The following is a 26,755-nucleotide window of genomic DNA, read 5'->3' on the forward strand; positions in this document are numbered from 1 at the left end:
AGACACAGTCTTACTCTACTGCCCAGGCTGGAGTGCAACACTGTGATCTTGGCTCATTGCAAACTCTGCCTTCCAGGTTCAAGTGATTCTCCTGTCTCAGCCTCCCGAGTAGCTGGGATTACAGGGGCACACCACCACACCCGGGTAATTTTTGTATTTTTTTTAGTAGAGATGGGGTTTCACCATGTTGGCCAGGCTAGTCTTGAACTCCTGACCTCATGATCCACCTGCCTCAGCCTCCCAAAATGCTGGGATTACAGGTGTGAGTCACTGCACCCAGTCACCAAGTTTCCTTCCTTTTTAAGGCTTCTTATCCATTTGTCCATCCATGGAAACTTGGATTGCCCTTATCTTTTGACTGTTATGAATTACCCTGCTATGACATGGTTGTACAAACACCTCTTTGAATCCCTGCTTTCAGTTGTTTTGAGTATATACTGAAGTGCTGGATGACATAGTCATCTTATGAATATGTTTTTCAGAAATTGCCATACCATTTTGCACAGTGGTTACACTGTTTTATATTCCTACCAGCAATGCATAAGGATTCCATTTTCTCCACATCCTCACTAATGCTTGTTATTCTCTGGTTTTTTTGAAGATCTGGTTTTTAAAGTTAGCTCTTGTATTAGTTTCCTTGGGCTGCCATAATAAATTCTACAAAATTGGTGGCTTAAAACAACAGAAATGTATGCTCTCACAGTTCTGGAGGCTAGAAGTCTGAATTGAAGGGGGTGTTAGGATTGTTTCTCCTTGGAGGCTCCAAAGGAGAATCTGTCTCGGGCCTCTCTCTCATCTTCTGGTGGTTGCCAACAATCCTTGGCTTGTCACTCTGTCACTGCTTGTTGCTCCATCACTGCAATCTCAGCCTTTGACATCACGTGGCCTTCTTCCCTCTGTGTATCTGTATCTCCCTCTTACAAGAACACTAGTCATTGGATTTAGGGCCCACCATAATATGTCCTCAACTCAACTACCTAGATTGACAAAGACTCTATTTATCAATAAAGCCAATTCTAAGTTTCCAATTGGACAAGAATCTTTGGGGAGGAGCCACTATTCAACCTGGGAGAGCACATAACTTATGTCTGGTCACCTTATTCTCCAACCTGTAAAGTCTGTTTCTCCAAGACAGATATTTCCACTTGTGCATGCCTTATTTCTTATGTATTCCAATTGTTTTTCTAAAAAGTTACATTTGTTTTCTGTGTCTAACAACTGAGAAGTCAGTTCTTGATTGCACCTTGATTCCTCATTCTTTATATTGTTCTCCCTTTCTTTTATTAGCCTGCTTCTCTAAAGTTTTCACATTTTCTTTTGCCGAATCTGTTCAAACAAATGTTGAATCTGCTGTTCAAGATTCTTCACAGCAGAAAACGTGGCCCGCACTGGGAGCCAGAGGCTTCAGAAAACAATGCCACTACCTCCCTGCTTGTCCTGCAGGCCCCTGCCACCTCCAGTAGTTTGGTTTTTTGTGATCTTCTTCAAGGTTTATGCTTCATCCACTGGGGTGACCCTAAGTCCATTCTCTAATGGAAGGGGCTCTCCCCTTAAATTTTAAGGATCATATAAGTTTGGAAAATGCTGGGTTACACAAAGTTAAACAGACTTCATTTTTATAGAAAGTCTCTTAGAACCTTTGGCTGGGCATGGTAGTTCACACCTATAATCCCAGTACTTTGGGAGGCTGAGACATGAGTATTGCTTGTGCCCAGGAGTTCAAGACCAGCTTGAACAACATGGTGAGACCCTGTCTCTACAAAATATTTTAAAAATTAGCTGGATGTGGTGGCATGTGCCTGTGGTCCCAGCTACTTGGGAGGCTTAGGTGGGAGAACTGCTTGAGCCCAGGAGGTTGAGGCTGCAGTGAGCCATGTTCATGCCACTGCTCTTCAGCCTGGGCAACAGAGCAAAAAACCCTGTCAAAAAAAGAAAAGAAAAGGAAAGAAGAGGAGAAGAGAGGAGAGGAGGGGAGAAAAGAAACAAAACTCTTAAAAACTTTAATACAGTAAATCTCATGAGGTATTTCCCAATTTTATATCCTATGGGACCCTTTTTTTGAAAGAAGCATCTCAGCCTTTGAAAAACATTGTTAAGTGAAATTAGAATTCACAAATTCTAGGGTAGAAGTTACCTGGTGACAGAACAAATGAAAGTCTTTGGGAACAAATTCTGAGTGGTTATACTGTACTTGTTTCCATTTACAACATGTCAAAATTATTTTCTGTTTTGTTTTTTTCTGAGATGGAGTCTTGCTTTTGTTGCCCAGGCTGGAGTGCAATGGCATGATATTGGCTCACCACAACCTCTGCCTCTCGGATTCAAGTGATTCTCCTGCCTTAGCCTCCTGAATAGCTGGGATTATAGGCACCCACTACCACACCTGGCTAATATTTATGTTTTTAATAGAGACGGGGTTTCAGCATGATGGCCGGGCTGGTCTTGAACTCCTGACCTTGTGATCCACCTGCCTCGGCCTCCTAAAGTGCTGGGATTACAGGTATGAGCCACTGTACCCAGCCTCAAAATTATTTTCATAGAATTTGTGAATAAATCTTTAAATAAAAAATTCCACTGAGAATTTAATTATGTACATAAATTATATCACATTTTAGTAAATGTACTGTTATTCAAATTCAAGTCTTACGTTTTGTAGGTTTATAACAAATAGCACCATCCTTAACAGAGTTGCATTTTTCACGTTTCCAAGTTCCTTTTGGATCCAAGAGAAGACAATTTCCAGGAGATGTTTGGCCTTTCCATGGGATGTAGTCAAATGTACTGCCATCAGACCATTCAAAACTTGATTCACTTCCCTGTTTTAAGAAGAATAGAGATAACCCTAACCCAGATGTATGACTTCAAAAAGAATACAAAGAATAACATATATACTTTAAGAAATATTATAATAGAATATTACCTCTTTGCTTATAGTATTATAGGTCTGAACCTACTTTAAAATCAGAGCTTTAATTCCAATGCACTGATTTGGAACATTTGCTCTGACACAGTTTATGGAAGACTCTAAACTTAGAAACAGAGTTATTATACCTTGTCTTTAGATTTATTTTTAAGGATGAGTTTACATAACACTTGAAATTAAACAACATGCAAATTGCCTCCATTTGCCACAATTACAGATTTACAATCCCAACCTTCATATTGTTCTGAATACTGTTTTTTATGTTTTATAGTTTTGTGCTTTGTCTCTGGCTACATTTTTCACATTACAGAGGCCACTAAGCAGCAGGGGTCTAGAAAAGATAAACACTTCCCAAGAAACTCAAAATGGGAAGACTGCTTTTTATTTTTCCTTGAATTTATAATCTTGTTATTCTTTTTTTTTTTTTTCTGAGACAGTCTCGCTCTGTTGCCATGCTGGAGTGCAGTGGCGCGATCTTGGCTCACTGCATCCTCCATCCCCTGGGCTCAAGCGATTCTCCTGCCTCAGCCTCCCGAGTAGTTAGGACTACAGACGCGCGCCACCACGCCCAGCTAATTTTTGTATTTTTAGTAGAGATGGGGTTTCACCATGTTGGCCAGAATGATCTCGATCTCTTGACCTCGTGATCCACCCACCTTGGCCTCCCAAAGTGCTGGGATTACAGGTGTGAGCCACCATGCCCAGCCCTAATCTTGCCATTCTTTTAAAAAAATGTTTCCCCACTTTGTTCTGAAGATTATTTAAATTAGAACTACAACTCTAGTCTCAATAGACAACAATTTTTTGTATACAAGACCTCATTATAAGTACGTAAATAAGTAATATGATTCAAATAGTGGCACATAAGTGTTTACTAGCATAATTAATCTTAAGTAGTATAATTTTCTAGAGGAAAAGTGGGAAGAAAGTATATATTTATTAGTCCTAACCACAGGGAGAAGTTTAGATGGCACCTTGTATAAAGTTTTGTGTTAAAATCTCAATGAAATTATTACTACCCTGATTTTCTACATGAGGAAATAAGGTTGCAAAGATTAAATAACTTGCTCATTCATGATCACCCAGCACATAAATGGAAAATCTGCTATTGGTACCGAAACTTAGGGTTTTCTGATTCTATGTGATTTCATTTTCACCAGCTTTCCAATTTGTCTGTTCTAAATAGGCTATAGAGGTGTTGTTGAGATATTCATCCACTGGGCCCTTGGCATGGCCTGATCATTTGCCCTAGTGCATTCTACAGTAAAATTTTTCTATTTGTTCTGTGTTGTAAAAGGTAAGAAAGCACTATGCTATACAAATGGAGTTCCAGTACTTAATCTAATGTTGTACTTTGTATTAATACTTTATACTCAAGTTTCTAACCCTCAAAATAACAGATTTGAAAAGTTTCTGGAAAATGAAGCAAGACTTACATCATGACTGGAGAGCCCAAGCCATAGTGGAAATCCATCACGTTTTACAATATCTTCCAGAAAGAGCCGGCCATTTTGGTCGTGAACACTTGCCAAATGGCCTCCACTTTGAGAACACATGTTTAATGCTTCATACCATGTTACCTTTTTTTGAATAACACTATAAATACCGTCTTCATATAGCATAAACTGTGGCAGTGTAGTATTATATTCTTCTTTGTAGTCAACTATAATAATTAAAAGCACTGGTGATTAAAATTTAAATTATTTCAAATACACCTTTTGGATAAGACAACATGCAATCATTTCAATAGTGAAATAAAACTGGGTTTCTTATTAATAAGGGAGATCAAATCTATATTTTACTTTTCTTATTGCAATGACACATATCTTAGGCTCTTAAAGATCTCTGATTGGTCTATTTTAAAAAGGCATAAACATAGTTTTTTATTTAAGGAGCTCATGTGTTAGTTGGGGACAGAAACAATAATGGCTGAAATGATAGCAAAACTGTTAACCAGTAGGGTATGTTAAATTGAGTAAAGACTCATTTGAATGAGAGGAGTCAGGAAGACTGCTTGACAAGCCAGGTCTCAAGGGTTAGGTGAAATTAAGACTGAAAAGAAATAAGGTAACAATAAAGTAAGGAAGTGTTTAAAACAAACACAAACAACAAAGCCACAATGATGAGGATATTTTAAAGGACATGGGAGCCAAGTGAAAGAGCTCCCAATGGTCAAAGCTGAAATGACTTGAGCAAAATATTACAGAATGCAATATGTTAGATGATAATCCAAAGTATAAAATAAATAACCATGAACCTATACTAGATTTAGAGGATTGGAGGAAATTAAGAATAAAAGGAAGGAAAAAGTATGGAAGTGCTACAAACAAAAAAATAAACAAATAACAACAAAACCACAATGATGAGGGTATAAATAAATGACTGAATAAATTTAAAAATTGGGGCCAGGTGGCTCATGCCTGTAATCCCAGCATTTTGGGAGGCTGAGGTGGGGGGATCATCTGAGGTCGGGAATTTGAGACCAGCCTGGCCAACGCAGTGAAACCCTGTCTCTACTAAAAATACAAAAAATTAGCCAGGCGTGGTGATGGGCACCTGTAATCCCAGCTACTTGGGAGGCTGAGGAAGGAGAATAGCTGGGATCTGGGAGGCAGAGGTTGCAGTGAGCTGAGATGGCACCACTGCACACCAGCCTGGGCAATAGAGTAAGCCACCATCTCAAAAAAAAAAAAAAAAAAAGAAAAATTAGAGAAAGCAGACAAGTATCTTGTGTAGAAGAATTTCAAGTAATTCATATAGATACTCCCCTCACAGGAAAGTGGAGGATAACTTTCTACCCTATAAGTGTGAACTCAACATAGTGACTTCCTTAGAAAGAGGACAGTATGGAAAGGAGGAAAAGGGGTAACTTTACAGCAGAGAACCTAACAAACACTACCTTGGGCCAGGTGACCCAGGTTAAAGTCAACAGTGATAAGTCATATGAACAGTGCATACTGCCCATGTGAAGTGATGAGAATGCGGCTTCACATCTTTGGTCTTCCCCCTAAAACTTATAACCACAATTTAATCATGAGAAAATCATCAGCCAACCCAAACTGAGGGACATTCTATCAAATACATGACCTGTGTTCCTCAAAACTGTCAAGGCCATCAAAAATAAGAAAAGTCTGAGAAACCACCCAGTGAAGAGGAGCCTAAGGAGGAGGGATGACTAAAGATAAGGTGGGGTCCTGGATGGGATCCTGGAAAGAAAAAGCATGTTAAATAAAAACTATGGAAATTTGAATAATGTGTGGACTTTAGTTAATAATAATAATATATCAGTATTGGTTTATTAGTTGTGACAAATGTACCATACTAAAGTAATATGTTAACAATAGAGGAAATTGATTGTGGGATAGATGAGAATGCTCTGTACTATCTTTGCAACTTTTCTGTAAATGTAAAGCTATCCCAAAATGAAAAGTTTATTAAAGATGTAGAAAGAAAGAAAGAAAGAAAGAAGTTGAAAAACTTCTTGGCAAGAGGAAAACATAAAGGTGCAAGTATGAGGATGGGCATACAACTTGCCTGGGACAAAGAAGAGACCAGCCTGATTGAGAACAAGCTGCTTTGCTGAGCAAGAATGGGAAAAAACAGGGAACCAGGAGAAGGCCTAGAAATTGGGGCTAGAGACTAGTTTCTAAAAGTCTCAAAAGTTTAAATGGACTCCAAGTAGGTTATAAAAAGGGATTCCTGGAGGCTGCTGGTGGACATGGTCTTCAGAATTGACCATGGCACTATGAAGTGAGCTGATTACCCAGCACACCACTGTTACAGGCTCCCTGTGAGCAGGCAGCTTAGGGCACAGTGGTGGTAATGACAGTTTTAGGGCACAGTGGTAATAATTAACAGCTTTTAAGCTGTGAAAAAATTAAAACTAACGTATTTAAAATTAGATTTATTTAAAGATGAGGCAAGGTTGAGAGACATTCACTTTGCCTGAAATGTCAAAACTCTTCCCCCAAATACTTTCTTATTTATATAAACTCTATCCATTTTTCAAAGCCCAACCAAGTTTCACCTCTTCTTGAAGGCTTTCTTTCTTTCTTTTTCTTTTCCCTTTTCCAATATATCAGTTTTGACTTCCCCACAATTTAGGTCTGTATCAAATAATCTAAGACAAATTTACATAAAACAATGCTAAGGAATTTAATACTGCTTCCCCAAGTACATTTTACTCCTAGGGTCAAAACTTTGACAGCAGGACCCAAGTCTTTTCCTTCCTCAGTAAGCTCTGTAGCCCCTCTCACAGGACTGTATACAGAGGAAGCATTTGATTATATGATTCCCACTAGTGGAACTAATAGCCTTATATTCTTTCCCTGGAGTGAAAGAAAACTCTATATTACTATACTTACCCATTTCAATTTTACAAGCAAGAATGCTGTGCTGGTGAAAATAAAGCATTTCTTCAATAACATTAAAGGTTTGAATATCCCAGAAGCCATCAGTACTTAAGCCAGCCAAAAACTTGTCATTTTTTATAGTTGGTCTTCCTGCTCTCCAGTGTGTATATGACAGTGCGGTCTTATCAAACCACATAAGAGAATTATCTAGAGAAGAAACATTGTTTTCCTATGCTTAGAGGTTAAATCAAGACTTGAATTACAGTTATGCAGTTGAGATTTCATCTTTTCCCAACCTTCTAAAAGGTTGTATGATTATGTATAACCCTTTAAGATATTTTCTGATTATAATAGTAAATTATGCTTATTTTAAATTTGAATATTAATACAAACTATAAATATTGACTTATAATTCCACCATCCTTCAGTAATAACATTTTGTTATTTTTGTTATTCTTTTCTAAAAGTCATTGTCTGAAAAAGACACTTGCACATGCATGTTTATAGCAGCACAATCCGCAAGAGCAAAAATATGGAACAGCTCACATTTCGATCAGTCAACGAGTAGATAAAGAAAATATGGTATGTATGTACCATTGAATACTACTTAGCCATAAAAAAGAATGAAATAATAGCATTCACCGCAACCTGTATGGAAATGGAGACCATTATTCTAAGTGAAGTAACTCAGGAATGGAAAGCCAAACATTGTATGTTCTCACCAAGTGGGAGCTAAGCTATGAGATGCAAAGGCATAAAGGCATAAGAATGATACAATGAACTCTGAGGACTTGGGGGGGAAGGGTGGGAGGAGGTGAGAGATAAAAGACTATACACTGGGTACGGCGTACACTGCTCAGGTGCACCAAAATCTCAGAAATCAACACTAAAGAACTTATCTATGTAACTAACCTCCATCTGTTCCCCAAAAACCTATTTAAATACAAAAATATTATTTTCTCTTATATATTTAATTGCAATGGAAATTAGTATAACTATTTTATTCATTTAAAACATGATTGATAAGTTATAAAATTAGCCACAGAAATCTCTTCTCTGAACATAAACTCTATACAATTATGCATACTGATTTTTAAGAAGGATGCCAAAATAATTTAGTGTGGAAAAAATAGTCTTCTAAACTGGATATCCATACGCAAAAAAAAAAAAAAATGAAATTGGACCCCTTCCTTTCACCACACACAAATATTAACTCAAAGTAGATCACAAACATAAATGTAAGAGCTGCAACTATAAAACCCTTAGAAGAAAACATAGGAGGCTGGGTGTGGTGGCTCACACATGTAATCAAAGCACTTTGGGAGGCTGAGGTGGACAGATTACCTGAGGTCAGGATTTTGAGAGCAGCCTGGCCAACATGGTGAAACTCCGTCTCTACTAAAAATACAAAAAGTAGCCGGGTGTAATGGCGGGTGCCTGCAATCCCAGCTACTTGGCAGGCTGAGGCTGGAGAACAGCCTGAACCTAAGAGGTGGAGGTTGCAGTGTGCTGAGATCATGCCACTCCAACACCCCAGCCTGGGTGCCAAGAGCAAAACTCTGTCTCAAAAAAAAAAAAAAAAAAAAAAAGAAAGAAAGAAAAAGAAAACAGGAGTAAGTCTTCAGAACCTTGGAATAAGCAAAGCCTTCTGACATATGCACAGATGACAAAAGGGAAACACTTTTGTGCTGTCAGTAAAGTCATGGGAGAAATTATTTGCAAATTATTTATCAGACAAGGGACTTATATCCAGACTATATAAAGAATTCTTACACCTCAACAATAAAAAGACTTAATTTTAAAAATAAGCGAAATATCTGAATAGGTATTTCTCTAAAGGTAATATACAAATATCCAATAAGCACATGAAAAGATGGTTAACATCATTAGCCATTAGGGAAATGAAATTAAAATCCCAGTGAGATATCATTTCATACTCACTTGGATGGCTACAGTGAAAAACACACAAATATAGGCATAGATATGGAGAAGTCAGTACTCTTATTCACTGGGAATAGAAACTGGTATAGCTGCTTTGGAAAAACACCTGGTAGTTCTTCAAAGGGTTAAACAAAAGATGCAGCAATTCCATTCCTAGGGGTTTACTCAAGATAAATAGAAGCATACGTTTACACAAAAACTTGTAGTGAATGTTCAGAGAAGGATTATACACAATAACTAAAAATAGTTTAAAATTTAGGTTGTTTTACCTAAATGTCCATCAATGGATACAGGATAAATAAAATGTATTACATCTATAGAATGGAATCTTAGTCATAAAAAGGAATAATGTACTGATACATGTTACAATATGGATAAACCTTAAAATCTTTATGCTAATGGGAAAAGCCAGTCACATACAAAAATCACACATTGTATGCTCTCATTTATATAAAATGTCCAAAATTTTATATTCAGGCAATCTGTAGAGATAGAAAGTAGATCAGTGGTTGCTGAGGACTGGGAGGGGGGAAGGATTGCTAATATGTATTGTGTTTCTTTTTGGGGTAGTGATGGTTACAATAAAGCTTTAAAAAAGGTGCTATGTTTATTAAAATTATAAATTGGTATAAAGAGTGATGCCATCACTACCTGCACATATCCAGTGTTGTCCTGGTTATTTCTACTTTTCACTGATTACAATCTCCCAAGGCAAGACCCCTAAACATCTGCCTGCAGCAATGGCACATTAGAAGCACTGCACACACGATGTGGCTCTTGTTTGCTGCTTTATATCATCTCATGTCTCTCAGTTCCTCTTCCCCTCTTCCAGACTTCAAAGTTATCAATTTTCTGACCAATATGATGTGAAAAAGTCACATTTTCCCTTGGCTTAATATATCTCTCAGTTGACATACTGTGGTTTCTCATAGTAATTTCTAGTCAAGGCTGTGCTATTGAAAAGTCAAAAATGTTTTAAAAAGCAAAATTCTTTGTGTAGATGCCAAATAAACAATTAAATATTCTATAAGTATATCAAAGTAACCCAAAACAGTGACTTATGGTTGTAAATTAAGTCAAAGTGCTGGGGTTATAGGCATGAGCCACTGCGTCTAGCCATGTGTCTTATTTTTCTAATGCTTATTACATGTAAGCCAATATAACCCAAGCCAGCATTATAAACCCAAAGGTGCAACATTAATAGAAGAGTGATTCTGTTCTCGCTCATCTCACAGTTAGTGGAAACAGAAAATCAGTATTGACGATTTATATGAGATGGTGATCATTTTTAGTTAGTCTTGAGTTGCTAGATGAAAGAGTGAAAAAAATAAAACTGATATGGTTTGGCTATGTGTCCCCACCCAAATCTCATGTTGAATTAATGATCTTCAGTGTTGGAGGAGGGGCCTGGTGGGAGGTGATTGGATCATGGATGTGAACTTCTCGTGATAGTGAGTTCTCATGAGATCTGGTTGTTCAAAAGTGGGGAGCCCCTCCCCCTTCACTCTCTCCTGCTCCACCATAGTAAAATATGCTTGTTTCCCATTTGCCTTTGACATGATTGTAAGTTGCCTGAGGCTTCCCAGCCATGCTTTCTGTACAGCCTGTGGAACTGTGACTCAATTAATCCTCTTCATAAATTACCCAGTTTCAGGTAGTTCTTTATAGCAGTGTGAGAACAAACTAATTCAGAAAATTATTTTCTACCATTTAACTTTAAATTCAATGATAAAGGTATGTTAATGGCAGAGCAGAGACACAAAATTTGCCTTGGTATTTATGTAAGTTAAGTACATAATTATCCTTTCATGTATTGATAGACATGTACTTTGAAGAACTATAGCTTGATAAATAGGTTACAATAAAGTCCAAAAACAAATAGAAAATTGATGGATTTACAACTTACTTTCATAAGTGATTCCTAATATGACCCAAGAAGCCATATAATTGAAGTATAGAAGTTGCTCAAGAACAAAGTTATTCTCCTTTTCATCTCGAATACTCAGAATATGTGCTTTTGGATCTGTTAAATAAAACATAATCATTTTAATAATCACTTATCCAGAACACTTTATTTGATAGATTTAAAATATTTTAGTTCTCAGTTTAATATAATACTTTGAAACCTAAACAATATTGGAAAATTAGAAAGATATATAAATTAAAAGTATCCCATTTTACGAAAATGAATAGGTTAAGGAATTTTCAAATGTTTTGATTTTAAATTTGGTCTTATGATATAATAGAAAACTAGTAGTTGAGTAGATAATTTAAAACATTGATTCACTTCACTTTCCCCTATTTAAAGATAATTTTCAGTTGGTATAAGTTAGTACCAAAAAGGTTGGGGACTGCTGGGCTATAAGACAGATCTTCCTTTTCCTTAGTTATCACTATGAGGGTTAAAATGGCTTAATATTTTCCAAAGGGTGTTCCTCACAAAATTAACAAGGAAGTTCCAGAAAAGATCTACAGGGCTTAAAAAAAAACAGTTTGCAAACATTGGTTTAAACAAAGTTAAACTAGTTTATTTATGCCAGTATTTCTTAAAGTATATGTTAATGTACATTTGTTAATGTCCAACAGGAAGCTACGGTGTCTAGTGTTTCTCAACCTTTTTCTTTTTTGTTGGTTATTTTTTCAACCTTCTTCTAAGGATTTTTTTGCAGAACATCTCTCAAGACTAGTGTTATACAGAGCACACTTTGGGGAATAATGGTTTGATATTTTCTATAGGAACTTCCACAAAGTTCATAGTTCCATTGGTTCCAACAGTTCCATCATTCAGAAGTCACCAATCTTTAGTGGCTCTCAAAGGAATTATCTGAAGACTCTTGAGAACTGAAAGTGTGAAATGTGCACTTGTTTAATCACAGCTGCTGCTTTGTGGAATATCTAAGCTTTTGACAGCTCCAACTAACCGATTTTCACTTCCCCACAGCCTAGCTTGATTTAATGTCCAGTACTCTGCTCTCTTGTGTGTCGTTTCTTTCCCTCTTCCTTTTCTTTGGAGATAGAGTCTCCTTCTGCCATCCAGGCTGGAGTGCAGGTGGTGCAATTACAGCTCACTGCAACTTCAACCTCTTGGGCTCAACGATCCTCCCTCCTTATCCTCCCAAGTAGCTAGAACTATAGGCATGTGCCACCATGCTTTTAATTTTTGTAGAGAGAAGCTCTCAGTATGTTCCCAGGCTGGTCCTGAATGCCTGCATCAAGCAATCCTCCCACTTCAGCCTTTCAAAGAACTAAGATTACAGGCATGAACCACTGTGCCTAACCTATTTCTTTTACTTTTAAAGAAGAACCCACTTTCCATACAAACATAGACTAGTTCTTGAATGGATGAGTAAAGAAAGGAGTTATGCCTATACTCTCCATTTTAACTAAACACAAATTTTAACACTTTGTCACTGATAATGTAGATATTAGGAGATGAATATTCTTGACATCTAGTTACTAGTGCTAATTAGAAATATTTACAACACAGGACATATTTTGTTAGTTAGCGAAATACAATAAGTAAGGACAGTATAATACACTTGATATGGTTTGGCTGTGTCCCCATCCAAATCTCATGTTGAATTGTAGCTCCCCCATAATCCTCACATGTCATGGGAGGGACCTGGTGGGAGGTAATTGAATCATGGGGCCGGGTTTTTCCTATGGTATTCTCATGATAGTGGGTAAGTCTCATGAGATCTGATGGTTTTAAAAAGGGCAGCTCCCCTGCACATGCTCTCTTGCCTGCTGCCTTTGCTTCTACTTTGCCTTCTGCCATGATTTCTCTCTTCCTGCATTACCAAATGTCAAGTACAAGGGACACCCCAGAGATACTGTACAAACATATTTATTATTAAAAGTCACCTAACTATAACTTTGAGTGAGGCCTTCTCAGCAATGTAGAACTGTGAGTCCATTAAACCTCTTTTTCCTTATAAATTACCCAGTCTCAGGTATGTCCTTATAGCAGTGTGAGAACAGACTAATACAATACTTACGCAATGTCTGGCATTTAGACTGAACTTCATCCTGTGTTGTTGCCATATGTCTATTTTTTGTTATCATGAAATTGTAACAACAGTTCTGAAATGGTATCCATGGAGTATTTAGAACTGGAGATGGACATTTAACACTGTCAACTGGTTTGACTTCTTTTTCAGTCTCATCTAGAAAAAGAGTTAATGGCAAGAATTCTAATTTGAGATAAATATGTTAAATCCTGCTCACAGTCATTAGGCTTGATTTGTAGGAAATACTCAGGAAGCCAAGAAGTAATATCCTGGTGAAGCCTGTTCTCTGTTTATACTCAGACACAGCATACAAAAAGCTAGCTTTCTCTAGGAAGGAAATTACTTGACACAATTTTCTTACCCCTGCTGTGGCATGGAAGAATGTGAAAAATGAGGTGCTATTAGGTTAAATGCAGTTTCTCTCTTCCTGCATTACCAAATGTCAAGTACAAGGGACACCCCAGAGATACTGTACAAACATATTTATTATTAAAAGTCACCTAACTATAACTTTGAGAATTCATTTTCAGTTTCTGTCTACTGACACTATTAATTTTATAGGAAGATTTATTTAAATGAAACACTTGATGTTCTAAATAAGTTATTGCTTTAACCAAGTCAAACAGAAATACTATTTAAAATCTGATATCTATAATATCTGATTATAATCTTCTTCCATTTTATAAAAAGGCCATACATTCACAAAGATGCAAATATAGACATATTCCACTCAAATAAATTAAACTGGCTTAATATGTAGTAGAGATCACTCAGTATCTCTCCCAGATCACGATAATCCCTTTGTCCATGAAGTAGTGTCTTCTTTCTACCAGAAACCGACAAATGTGACCTTGACAGTTGTAAAAACACTTTCCTCTGACTGGGCTAGAGATTACATATCTGACTCAGGCTAAGTTTATGAGATTCTCTCTAATTTACAAAGTGAAATTTAGAAATTGTCAACTCATCTCCAGTTATAGGTTCAGCTCTATCCCTGTTTTGGGGATCCTAAATTTCCCCTTGTCTTAAGCTAGCTTGAGGTGGTTGCTGTTACTTACAACCAATGGAATCTTAAGAGTGATTCATAAAAGTCATGTTAGTTGGTAATATTATGAATCACAAAAGAACTCTCACAAATGTAAGCTTTCTATAAGTATAAATATACGCAGAAAGAGGTAAAGTAATAATGGGACTTTAAAGTGTTAATCCCCATTGTCAACTGACATAAAAATAAAACATGCATAAAATAACTCATTAATAATAATATAGTTAATATGTAATTCTCCTTGAATGCAAATTTTCACAACAAGTGTTGCTATAAAAAGGCATGATAATAATTTCTTCACAATTCCAAAACCAGATTTTACAAAACCACTCCCCAGAAATTCTACCACTTATAAGGCTGTTAATAATTTAAGAATTAAAATATCCGAAATTCACATACTTCCTGAATAGTAGCAAATAGCACCTGGTTGATTGCCATCACAATCAACTGTTTTCCAGAATCCATCAGTGTCTAATATTACACAGTCTTCAAGTTGCCCATTAGTTTCAGCCCAGCGACTAAAATGAAGACGTTTCCCATCTGACCAACCAAAGTTGAGTTCATCCTGTAAGGAGCAGAAATACATTTAAAGTGGCAATATTCATGTTATCCCATTGTATTATTTTGACTCTCATGGTCAATCTAATGATTTTTAATTTTCTTTTATATTTAATACACATTTACATAGCACTTACTATGTAATAAGCATTGCACTTTATAAGTATTGGTTTACTAATCCTTGTAACAACCTTATAAGAGAAGTACTATTATTATCTCCAGTTTAAAGATGAAGAAACTAAAGGTATACAACTTGTGCAAAGTCCGACAGAATACAAACCACAGTGCTGGGCTTCTCAGCCAGGCTGTCAATCCCTAGAGTCTATGTCCTAACCGTTGTGCTGTGCTGCCTCACACATAACTGGAACCATTTGTTGTTGAAAATCAGAAAGCTAAAATAGGGGAAGATCACTATAGGTGCTGATTACATCAGTGACAACCTGGCGCAGCAGAAAGAATATGGACTATGGAGCTAAGCCGACCTGGTTTTGAATTCCGATTCAGTCACTTGCTAGCTTTCATGTGTACACCTCTCCAAATTTCCATCCCCCATCAATGAAAAGATTGTGACGCTTAATTTCATGGGGCTGGAATTAATGGGATAACGTGTAAATCCTGCAATCCAGGGGCTAGCTGGCACACAGAGAGCTGGTGGTTTCCATTCTCTTAACTCCTCATGTGCTTTGGATCTCACACCAGTTTTCACACTTGTCATTGGGGAGAGAAGCTTCTTCATTCACTAGATTCTACTGTGTGCTAGAAGTCTGTGAACATCTGCCTTTATACCCTGGGAAGGTCCTGGCAGCACCATGGGGAAGCTCAGAGAGGCCTGTACCCCACAATCCATCTCTAGGTACAGGAGATGGGTACAGGCCTCTCTGAGCTTCCCCATGGTGCTGCCAGAGCACAGGGCCTTGCATACTCACTGCTGGGTTTGGTGCTGGCCTAACAGATCCACTGAACTAAGCTTTCCTGAGACCCAAGGCAGTCTACATCACTAGTTTATTTGAAATATTGAATGAAGCCACACTGTTTCCTTAGTGAACCATAAATAACAACACAGTCAAGCCTCAATACCACTAGCTGCTTCATTCTGAAATGTTCATGACCAGAGCCAGCTGTAATCCTAGCCCCTAATCCTAACCCAGTTAATGCCTAAGCCATTGAGGCCTCCAGAGTGGCCCTTCGGCAGTGTGACTTTGCCTGCACTCATCCATCCTGCCCAGCATTTCTTCCCCTTTGCTGTACTTCCCACCTAACCTTGTCCCTGATCCTTTGGAATTTCCGTTCTATCTAAATAAATCCATCCCATGCCTTCTATCCTTTATTGAATACAAAGTATTAAGACTATAAATATCTTTTTATTAAACTCTTGATCTTAATTTAAGCCTGGCTTTACCAGGGAATGCTCACACGTTGTTGGTGGGATCATAAGTTAGTTCAGCCCCTGTGGAAAGTAGTTTGGAGATTTCTCAAAGAACAAAAATAGAATTACCATTCAACCCAGCAATCCCATTACTGGGTATATACCCAAAGGAAAATAAATCATTCTACCAAAAGACACCTTCGCTCGTATGTTTATTGTAGCACTATTCACAACAGCAAAGACATGGAATCAACCTAGATGCCCATCAACAGTGGATTGGATCAAGAAAATGTAGCAGCTCATATACATGATGGCATACGGTGCAGCCATAAAAATGAACAAAATCATGTCCTTTACAGCAACATGAATATAGCTGGAGGACATTATCCTAAGTGAATCAATGCAGGCACAGAAAACCAAATACCGCATGTTCTTACTTATATAAGTGGGAGCTAAATATTGGGTACACAAGGACATAAAGATGGGAATGATAGCGTCTGGGGACTCTAAAAGTGGGGAGGGAGGGAGTGGAACAAGGGTTGAAAAACTACCTATTGGGTACTGTGTTCACTATTTGGATGAAGGTTCAGTTGAAGCCCAAGCCTCAACATCCCACAGTATATATATTGAAACAAACTCACACATATACCCCCTGAATCTTAAATAAATATATAAATATGGGAATAATCTTTCAGCACCCACAGGGGAAGATTATTTGATATTCCATTCTCAGATACCACAGGGCTATGAGATAGGAGTAGTGGATGTTTTTATGTCCTTTGGTCATTTCCTTTGAGGATTATTCCCTTTGTATCACTGCAAACTCCCCATGACATTCACTGTGGACTAGGCTGCCTTGCTCCTCCCTGGCATTCACTAAGATGTCCTAAGTCTTGCTCTGTCCTCCTGGCCCTACCATTGACTTGGGATGCCTGTGTTCAGGTTTCCAAGCCTTCTTGACGTCCTCTAATTCTATGTAGTTTTACTTCTTCACTTGAATGACCCACTGCATGGCCACACTGCACTTTACATAACCCAGAGCTACCGCACCTGGGACACTGTAAAGGCCAACGTCATTTCCTACATGAATCTATAGAAAAATGACTGCTCTTCCTCTCTCCAGCGGCTTGCATCCTCCTCAAACTTCCACACAATGTCTTCTACTTAAGTAAAATCTTATATTGTTACTATTTTGTTTAAAAGCTTTCAATATCTTTTTGTTGCTTTCAGTATAAAGTATTATTAACATTTTGTCATGTTCAAAAAACTTAGGCAGCTATTAGGATATATAAACAGCTACACAGAATATGTTAAAGTTAAGTGTAAAAAAGAAAAGAGAATCATAGGTAAAGGTTGAAAATAGGATAAGAAATAAGACCCAAATCATTAAGTGGTGGGGGCGGGGCGGGGAGTTACAAAATAGTCTGACCCCAGTTGTCTAAAATATAAAAATGTACACATAGAAAAATAACTTGAAAGATCCATATCAAAATATTGAATCATGTTTATTTTTAGGTACTGGGATTACAGGTGACTTTAATTTTGTTCTTTTAATTTACTATTCTTGACAAATTTTCTATATTGCAATGTTGTTTTTGTCTCAAAAGATTTAGGGTGACTGAAACTAGGAAATGTAATCACTTACTGCTTCCTCACAACAGACACAACAATGCATTTCACAGAATTCCCAATACTGAAGACAAAGCAAGTAAATGCAATGCTATGAAACAGTTGAGACTATGAGGGCGGGGTAAGCAGCTTCCCGAACTTCTGGCTTCATCTGGGTTTATTTAATTTATTTATTAATTCATTATTTATTTTGAGATGGAATCTCTGTCATCCAGGCTGGAATGCAATGGCATGGTCTGAGCTCACTGCAACTTCTGCCTCCCAGGTTCAAGCGATTCTTATACCTCAGCCTCCCGAGTAGCTGGGATTACAGATGCCCAATGTGACAACTGGCTAATTTTTGTATTTTTAGTAGAGACAGGGTTTCACCATGTTGGCCAGGCTGGTCGCAAACTCCAGAATCCCAGCACTTTGAGAGGCCAAAGTGGGCAACTGCTTGAATTCAGGAGTTTGAGACCAGCTTGGACAATATGGCAAAACCAAAAACACAAAAATTAGCCAGGTATGATGTTGTGTACCTGTAGTCCCAGCTACTCAGGGGGCTGAGGTGAGAGGATTGCTTGAGCCCGGGAAGTCAAGGCTGCAGTGAAGTGTGATCGCACCACTGTACTCCAGCCCGGGTGACAGAGTGAGACCTTGTCTCAAAACAAAATAAAAACTCCCTGTTTGTTTTAGTCTGATATGAGAGATGCTACGCATAATAAAAAATGTCACTTTCCAACACCCAGTCCTGGCAGTTGGGACTGACAACTTACGTCTTGACTGGAGAGTCCGATCCATAAGGAAGAGTTTTGAAGGAGTGCCTGCACACTGAGGAATGCCTGCTGGTAAGGGTCCGTGATGCTCACCAGTTGCATGTTATTTTTCAGACACTCCCTTTGAGCATTGTGCCAAGTCAGAGTCTTCGGGATTATTTTGTACAGATTATTTAGATACTTTACAGTTTCTGAAACATTCTGCAAGGTCGGTCTGCCTTTAACTTCTGTATGTAAAAGAAAACAACAACAACAACAACACAAGCCCTTCCCCGTAGCCTGCAAGTTATGGGACTTTTTTTTTTCAAATTTCTCCCCATACCAATCTACTTTAGATATTATTTACCTATTTATTTATTTTAGATTTTGGGTGATAAAATTAGGTATATCTTACTGTATATCTTACGTAAAATGTATGAGCTGCAATGTTTGTTTTCTAAAATTAGAACAAAATTCTGTTTTGTCTGATTTAGGAAAGAGAAAACCTGCAAATAAGTGTAACCTGCATTATCATGTCATGTTGGTGCTAAATACCTCTTTGTTTGAACTACTTCAACAAGGAAATAACTGTATTAAGTATCCCCTTACAAAGTTTTCACCTGGGAGAGCTAGCATGAAGAAATGTAAGAAACCACCTACAAGAGGATGTAATTGAATTATTGCTTTATAGTACTTTGCTAATAAAGCAGTTAGTAAAAACATGGGAAAAATGGATAAAGATTAATTTAGCAAAAAAAATTCTGCCAAAGCACATACAGTTCTCATTACATGACAAAATTTTTTCTTAATCATTTGTTAAGAACACATTGTGATGAATGAAAAATAATGTAATACCTTTTAAACAATATTTTTTTCAAAATATGGATGGTTCCTACTTTTAAGTATGCATTCTACTTTTATTTGGATTATGAAAATACATAGACCCTGATCTGTTTATAATGTTTCAGATCCCCATTTGTTTATTTTTTAATGCTAAACTTAACAGTGAATACTATTACTAGACTTAATGCTCAATACTTCACTCAATTAAAAATATGAAGTTTTTTCTTCTCCTTTTCCTATAATAAAAAGTAAAATCTGAAAAATGCCAGAGTAGAAAAAAGGAACAAAATTCAATTACAGTACTATAATCGGATAACTGCTATTAACAAATTCCATCAGAGGCCGGGCGCGGTGGCTCATGCCTGTAATCCTAGCACTTTGGGAGGCCGAGGTGGGCGGATCACGAGGTCAAGAGATCGAGACCATCCTGGCCAACATGGTGAAACTCCGTCTCTACTAAAAATACAAAAAAATTAGCTGGGTGTGGTGATGCACGCCTGTAGTCCCAGCTACTCGGGAGGCTGAGGCAGGAGAATTGCTTGAACCCGGGAGGTGGAGGTTGCAGTGAGCCAAGGTGGGGCCACTGCACTCCAGCCTGGCGCCTGGTGATGGAGTGAGACTCTGTCTCAAAAAAACAAAACAAAACAAAACAAATTCCATCAGATATAATTAATTAATTAATTATGGCAATGCTCTTTTAAAAAAATCACGTTCCATTTGATATAATCTGACTCACTAAGCCAACAAGGATTTAGTCATGATGAAATTTTAAGGCACGATTATAAATTAATATGTATTCATTTATAGTATTAATTTTTTTTCAGCTTTCATTTTAGAAACAGTGGTACATGTGTAGGATTGTTATGTGGTGTATTAGACCCAGGTGGTAAGCACTGTACCCAATAGGTAAATTTTCAACCCATATATATATATATATATGACAGCATAAAATACAATAGCTATCTAGATAATAATTGGTACCTGAATATTTCTGACAGAGAGACACAAAGTGGCGTTCACTGCAGGATGTAAAATTCCACGTCCCAGTAAAAGGTGATTTTTGGAGGTTGAGTATTAGGGCACAGTGGTAGCGGGACTCTTCATCGAAAAACTAAACAAAAAGGCAAATATATACAAGCAATTATGTAATAATGGTCTGAAGATCCTAGCAAGAAAAATTTAGATTCTAGATTGAATTTGTCCCCCTATAGAAAATTCCATTAAAGATTTGACCATGACATTTCCTTTTTTTTTTTTTTTTTTTTGAGACAAAGTCTCACTCTGTCACCAGGCTGGAGTGCAGTGGTGTGATCTTGGCTCACTGCAACCTCTGACTTCCTGGTCCAAGCAATTCTTCTGCCTCAGCCTCCTGAGTAGGTGGGATTACAGGCACACACCACAACACCCAGCTAATTTTTGTATTTCTTTTTAATAGAGGCGGAGTTTTACCATGTTCGCCAGGATGGCCTCGATCTCCTGACCTTGTGATCTGCCTGTCTCGGCTTCCCAAAGTACTGGGATTACAGGCGTGGGCCACAGCGCCCATCCTGACCGCCATTTCTAAGAAAATATTTGTGTTTGAGAGGGAGTCTTGCTCTGTCGCCCAGGCTGGAATGCAGTGGCATTGTGGGCTCACTGTAACCTTCACCTCCCAGGTTCAAGCAATTCTCCTGTCTCAGCCTCCCAAGTAGCTGGGATTACAGGTGTGCACCACCATGTCCAGCTAATTTTGTATTTTTAGTAGAGATGCAGTTTCATATTGGTCAGGCTGGCCTCAAACTCCTGACCTCAGGTGATCTGCCCTCTTCAGTCTCCCAAAGTGCTGGGAATACAGGCGTGAGCCATACCCGCCTGGACAGAAAATCTTAATAAACTTTCAAAGCATGGATAAAGGGCAATTAACTTATAAAAAAAACAGAATAGTGGCAATCTTGATAAAACAGATAAACTGTTATAAATAGGACAAAACGCCTCCAGTAATATTTAACACTTGACTACAGTTCAAGTAAGCAAAATCATAATGATTAATTCAACTTATTAGATTTTTATATACTTTTTGTAACAACTGTGTACCACATAACAGAATATACCTTAAAGCTCTGATCCTATACTAGTCCACTATAAAAATCTCCATATATTAAAACAAAGTATCTAGATTTCATTTTCTGATCACAATCAATAACATTAGATATGAAAATTTATTCCAAGTATATTATCCCTATACTTTTCTGTATATTTGAAACATATCACACTTAGAAAAATTAGAAAAGTAAGTTTATGCAAGGAGATACTGATAAAACAAAATGCTGCTTAGTAAATAGTAAACCAAAACTGAACTAAAATAATGATAGGAAAGAATAAAATGAGAAATATCAAAAAAAGAGGTTTGGGTAAAACTTTATGTGGAGGCAAATGTGTATTATTAAATGTATTCTCTCTTTTTTAAAAGGAATTATAAACTGAATTCAGTATAGGAGATTGGAAAATGAACAAAAACAGAACTGCCCCCCAAAAAAAAACAGGATAGAAAAATGTAGAAATAGTACTCATAACACAGGTCAAGCAATAGAGGTAGAGGGTGGAGAAGAGAGTGGACAAAACCAATAACATGCGTCTGTTTTTGTAAAAATCTGAATACTGCAAAATAAAAATGCAAGCAAAGATAATGAAGATTTTAAAAATATCATAAACAACTTCAATACATTTGAAAATCTAAATTAAATAGACAACTTTCTTGAAAAATACTAATTAACATAATTGTCATAAGGAAAAGTGGAAACACCAAAATGTACCAATAACTCTGAAGTAAATGGAAAATAATGGCTAATTTTTTTTTTTTTTTACTATCTGTACTATATTTAAACTATTAAATAAATTATCTTACATAATCCTTACATTGACCTTATGAGGTAGTGCAACAGTATCAGAGCTTGCAGATAAGAAATTGAGGCTTAAGAAAAGTTAAGTAAACTTTCAAAGGCATAGTAAATGGCCAAATTGGAATCCAAACCCAGGCAGTCTGACTCCAGAGCTTGGGCCCTTCACTGCTGCACCAAACTCCTTTATCATTAGAGTATGATCTCTGCAAAGAACAATATAGTGTATAATTCAAGATAGAAGAGAAGGTTTTGAATGTTATCTTTACAAAGAAATGATCAATGTTTAAAGTGAGGAATATGGTAATTACCCTGATAGGATCATTTATACAACGCATGCATGCACTGAAACATCACACTGCACATGATAAATTGGTACAGTGATTATGAGTCAATTATAAACAAGGAATAATTTAAAAAATTTAAAAAAGAAAAAATGCTCTCTGAAAAGTGTTCTAACATTTTGTAGGTAGTTCCTCCAAACTTTCAGGGAAAGATAATTCCCCAGGCTGAACCAGAATTTCAGAACACAGAAAAGATGGAAAGCTACCCAGTCATTTTATGAGGCTAACATGATCAGAAAAAAAAAAAAATGATAATATAGCATAAAAATTAACTCTATGAAGAGAGGTGAACACATTCCCAAGTAAAATTCTAAGAAATATAATTCAGTAGAATAGTAAAATATTAATCCACTCGGAGCATCCAGATTTTATAATAAGAATGTAAAAATGGTTTAATACAATATCTACTAATATATACCACATAGAAACAGGCCTAATGGTGAAAAAAACTGTGGCAATTTCAACAGATGCTGGAAACAAGTTTTAGAAAACCCAGTACTCATTTCTGATTAAAAGTTCTAAATAAGCTAGTTATAGAATGTGATATCTTAAACCAAGAGTCAACAAAATATTTAACAATGCAAGACTGTCCTGTTGAGGTCCAGAGCAAGTCTGGGATGGTGGCTCCTGGTATTTGCCATGGAAATTCTGGAAATTCTAGCATATGTAGTGAGGCATGAAATGAAAACGAGAGAGGTAACTACAGGAAAGAGGGGCACTGTTGCTCGCATATTATGTTTACCTAATTAGAAAACTCAAGAAAACCTAATGAAAAATTCAGAGAGAAAGAGAGGCCAAAGCGGGTGAATCACGAGGACAGGAGATAGAGACCATCCTGGCCAACATGGTGAAACCCTATCTCTACTAAAACACAAAAAACTAGCTGGGTGTGGTGGTGCGTGCCTATAGCCCCAGCTACTCAGGAGGCTGGGGCAGGGGAATCGCTTGGACCTGGGAGACAGGTTGCAGTGAGCCGAGATCACGCCATTGCACTCTAGCCTGGTGACTGAGCAAGACCCCGTCACATACAAAAAATTTCTCATATATGTAATATGTATATGTGTGTACATAACATATAATACAGTCAGCCCTTCACATCCATAGGTCTGAATCTGGATTCAACCAATTGCAGATGGAAACTATTTGAGAAAAAAATTTTTTGTCTATACTGAATATGTAGACTTTTTTTGTAATTATTCCCTAAAAAATACAGTATAACAACTATTTACATAGCATTTACATTGTAGTAGGTATTATAAGTAATCTAGAGATGATTTAAGTATACAGGAGAATGTAGGTTAAAAAAATTTTTTTTTGTCAAATATTTTCCATCTGTAGTTGGTCGAATCCAGATTCAGAACCCACAGATATGAAGGGCTGACTATAAGTTATATGCACATATACACACATTATATATATGAGAAATATTTTAAAATAGCTACTATACTGATCTAAATATTATAAAATATATATACACAGACACACATATATATACATATATGCATAGTCTTAATATATGATAAAAGAGGCATCCTATATCGATATATTGTTTTCTCTTTGAAAAAAAAAAAAAAAAAAAACCACAGACAGGGTTTTGTTGTGTTGCCCAGGCTGGTCTCAAACTTCTGGGCTCAAGTGATCCTCCTGTCTCAGCCTCCCAAAGTGCTATCCCAGGTCTATATTGTTTTTAACAAATGAAACTTTATACAATAAATGATGCTAGAACAAGTGGCTAAGATTTGGGAAAAGAATTAAGTATTCACTGATAACACGTATCATATACCATGGACGTAACATGCTATCAGAAAGGGGAAAACAAAACAAAACAGAGGCTGGGTGCAGTGACTCCTGCCTGTAATCCCAGCACTTTGGAAGGACCATGCAGAAGGGTCACTTGAAGCCAGGAGTTCCAGACCAGCCTGGGCAGCATAATGAAACGCTGTCTCTACAAAAAAAATAAAAAATTTAGCTGCACATGGTGGTGCACTTCTGCAGTCCTAGCTACGTGGAAGGCTCAGGCAGGTGAAATTGCTTGAGGCCAGGCTACAGTAAGTTATGAATGCACCACGGCACTTCAGCCTGGGTAACACAGTAAGACCCTGTATTAAAAAAAAAAAAAAAAAAAAGCAACCTATAAAACAAAGCTAGAAGACCATATGGGCATATATTTAACTAATATTTATAATTTACATGATGGGCTTTCTAACCTAAAAGCAATAGAGGAAAAGTAAAAGGAAATATACAGATTTGAACATATTAAAAATAGTCAAAATTTATTTCTGTAATGTTTTTGGCATTTACTCAAAAAAACTTAGAAAAGTATTTGCAATAAATACAAGAAATATAGGGTCAGCATATTTGATATTTCTGAAGTCAATAAAGTCAATAAGAAACACATGAAGGGTTTGATAGATAAATTTGCAAAGAAAAAGAACACTCACACTTGAACTATGAATGATTATTTAACTTATTGAAGTTTATTTTCATTAGAAATCAGAGAAAGATCAATGAAAATATGTTATCAAACTACCAAATTAAGAAGAATTTTAAAAAGCAAAGTGTCCATTAAAGGCAATATTGTAGAGAGGCAAAGGACACTGGCTCTGCAGACTAAGGAACCTTTTTAAATTTTTTTCTCTTTTTTTTTTCTCTCTTCTTTTTTTGAGATGGAGTCCCACTCTGTTGCCCAGACTGGAGTGCAATGATGTGATCTCAGCTCATTGCAACTTCCGCCTCCTGAGTTCAAGCCATTCTCCTGCCTCAGCCTCCCGAATAGCTGGGACTACATGTGCATGTTGCCACGCCCAGTTATTTTTTTGCATTATTTAGTAGAGATGGGGTTTCACCGTGTTGCCCAGGCTGGTCTCAAACTCCTGAGCTCAGACAGTCCTCCCACCTTGGCCTCCCAAAGTGCTAGGGTTACAGGTGTGAGTCACTGCGCCCAGCCTTTTTTCTCATTTTTTTTAATTAAATTTTTTTTTTAGAGACAGGATCTTGCTCTGTTGCCCACATTGGAAGGCAATGGTGCAATTGTTGCTCACCACAGCCTTGAACTCCAGGGCTCAAGCAATCCTCCCCCTCTCAGCCTCCAGAGTCTCTGGGATTACAGGTGTGAGCCACCATACCCACCCAGACCCAGATTTAAACTCTGGCTCTGCATGCATAGGCTGCATGATCTCTGGCAAGTTACTGACTCTGTCTTCACATTTCTAAGGTGGGGCACAGGTAATATCCCTATTTCATAGCTACTGGGCAAATTAAATGAAATAATGCATGTGATACATTAGCAGAGTGCCTGGCACATCTTTACTCCTTGATATGTGTTGGAAATTTATAATGTGCTGGTAAAGATAGAAGGGGAATCACAATATGGTGTGAATAGGAATGTAAATTCATAAGCCTTTCTGGAAGCAAGGTGGTAATCAGAGCTTTATAACTACTTATATTCTTTGATATGGCTACATGACTTCCAAAATCTCTCTTGAGGTATTCTGAAATACAGGCAAAGATTATACACGAAGGTGTTCATTGCAGCACTATTTATGATTGTGTAAAACTGTAAACAACCTAATACCCAGCACTGGTTAGGCAAATGATGGCATATCAATCAAGAAATATCGTGCAATCCAATTCACAATTACAAAAATGTGGAACCAATCCAAATGCCCATCAATCAACGAGTGGATAAAGAAATTGTGGAATATATATGCATATATGAAAAAACACTACTCAGCCATAAAAGGGAATGAATTAATGGCATTCACAGCAGCCTGGATGAGATTGGAGACTATTCTCTAAGTGAAGTAACTCAGGAATGGAAAACCAAACATCATATGTTCTCACTAATAAGAAGGAGCTAAGCTATGAGGATGCAAAAGCATAAGAATGACACAATGAACTTTGGGAGACTCCGGAGGAAAGGATGGGAAGGGGGTGAGGGATAAAAGACTACAAACTGAGTGCAGTGTATACTGCTCAGGTGATGGGTGCACCACAATCTCACAAATCACCACTAAAGAACTTACTCATGTAACCAAACACCACCTGTTCTCCAACAACCTACAGAAATTTCCTTAAAAAAGAAATATTGTGCAACCATTAAAATGCTTATCAAGTAGATCTTTTAATGGCTGA

General features: G+C 37.2%; 1 protein-coding gene across 1 annotated transcript in view; it reads right to left on the minus strand.

Annotated features, from left to right (window-relative positions):
- LY75 (lymphocyte antigen 75) overlaps positions 1–26,755 on the minus strand; it is a 102,336-nt gene that overhangs the window by 9,533 nt on the left and 66,048 nt on the right. Inside the window, exons 22-29 of the mRNA XM_032286641.1 lie at positions 20,383–20,512; positions 18,580–18,806; positions 14,671–14,836; positions 13,215–13,382; positions 11,123–11,239; positions 7,288–7,482; positions 4,360–4,586; positions 2,648–2,816 (exon numbers count right to left, since the gene is read on the minus strand). Of these exons, the coding sequence (XP_032142532.1) occupies positions 2,648–2,816; positions 4,360–4,586; positions 7,288–7,482; positions 11,123–11,239; positions 13,215–13,382; positions 14,671–14,836; positions 18,580–18,806; positions 20,383–20,512 (1,399 nt within the window). The remainder of the gene's footprint in view (positions 1–2,647; positions 2,817–4,359; positions 4,587–7,287; positions 7,483–11,122; positions 11,240–13,214; positions 13,383–14,670; positions 14,837–18,579; positions 18,807–20,382; positions 20,513–26,755) is intronic.

The sequence above is a fragment of the Sapajus apella genome, unplaced genomic scaffold (genome assembly GCF_009761245.1).
Source record: "Sapajus apella isolate SASKATOON/1434 unplaced genomic scaffold, GSC_monkey_1.0 scaffold18, whole genome shotgun sequence".
NCBI classification, from domain to species: Eukaryota; Metazoa; Chordata; class Mammalia; order Primates; family Cebidae; genus Sapajus; species Sapajus apella.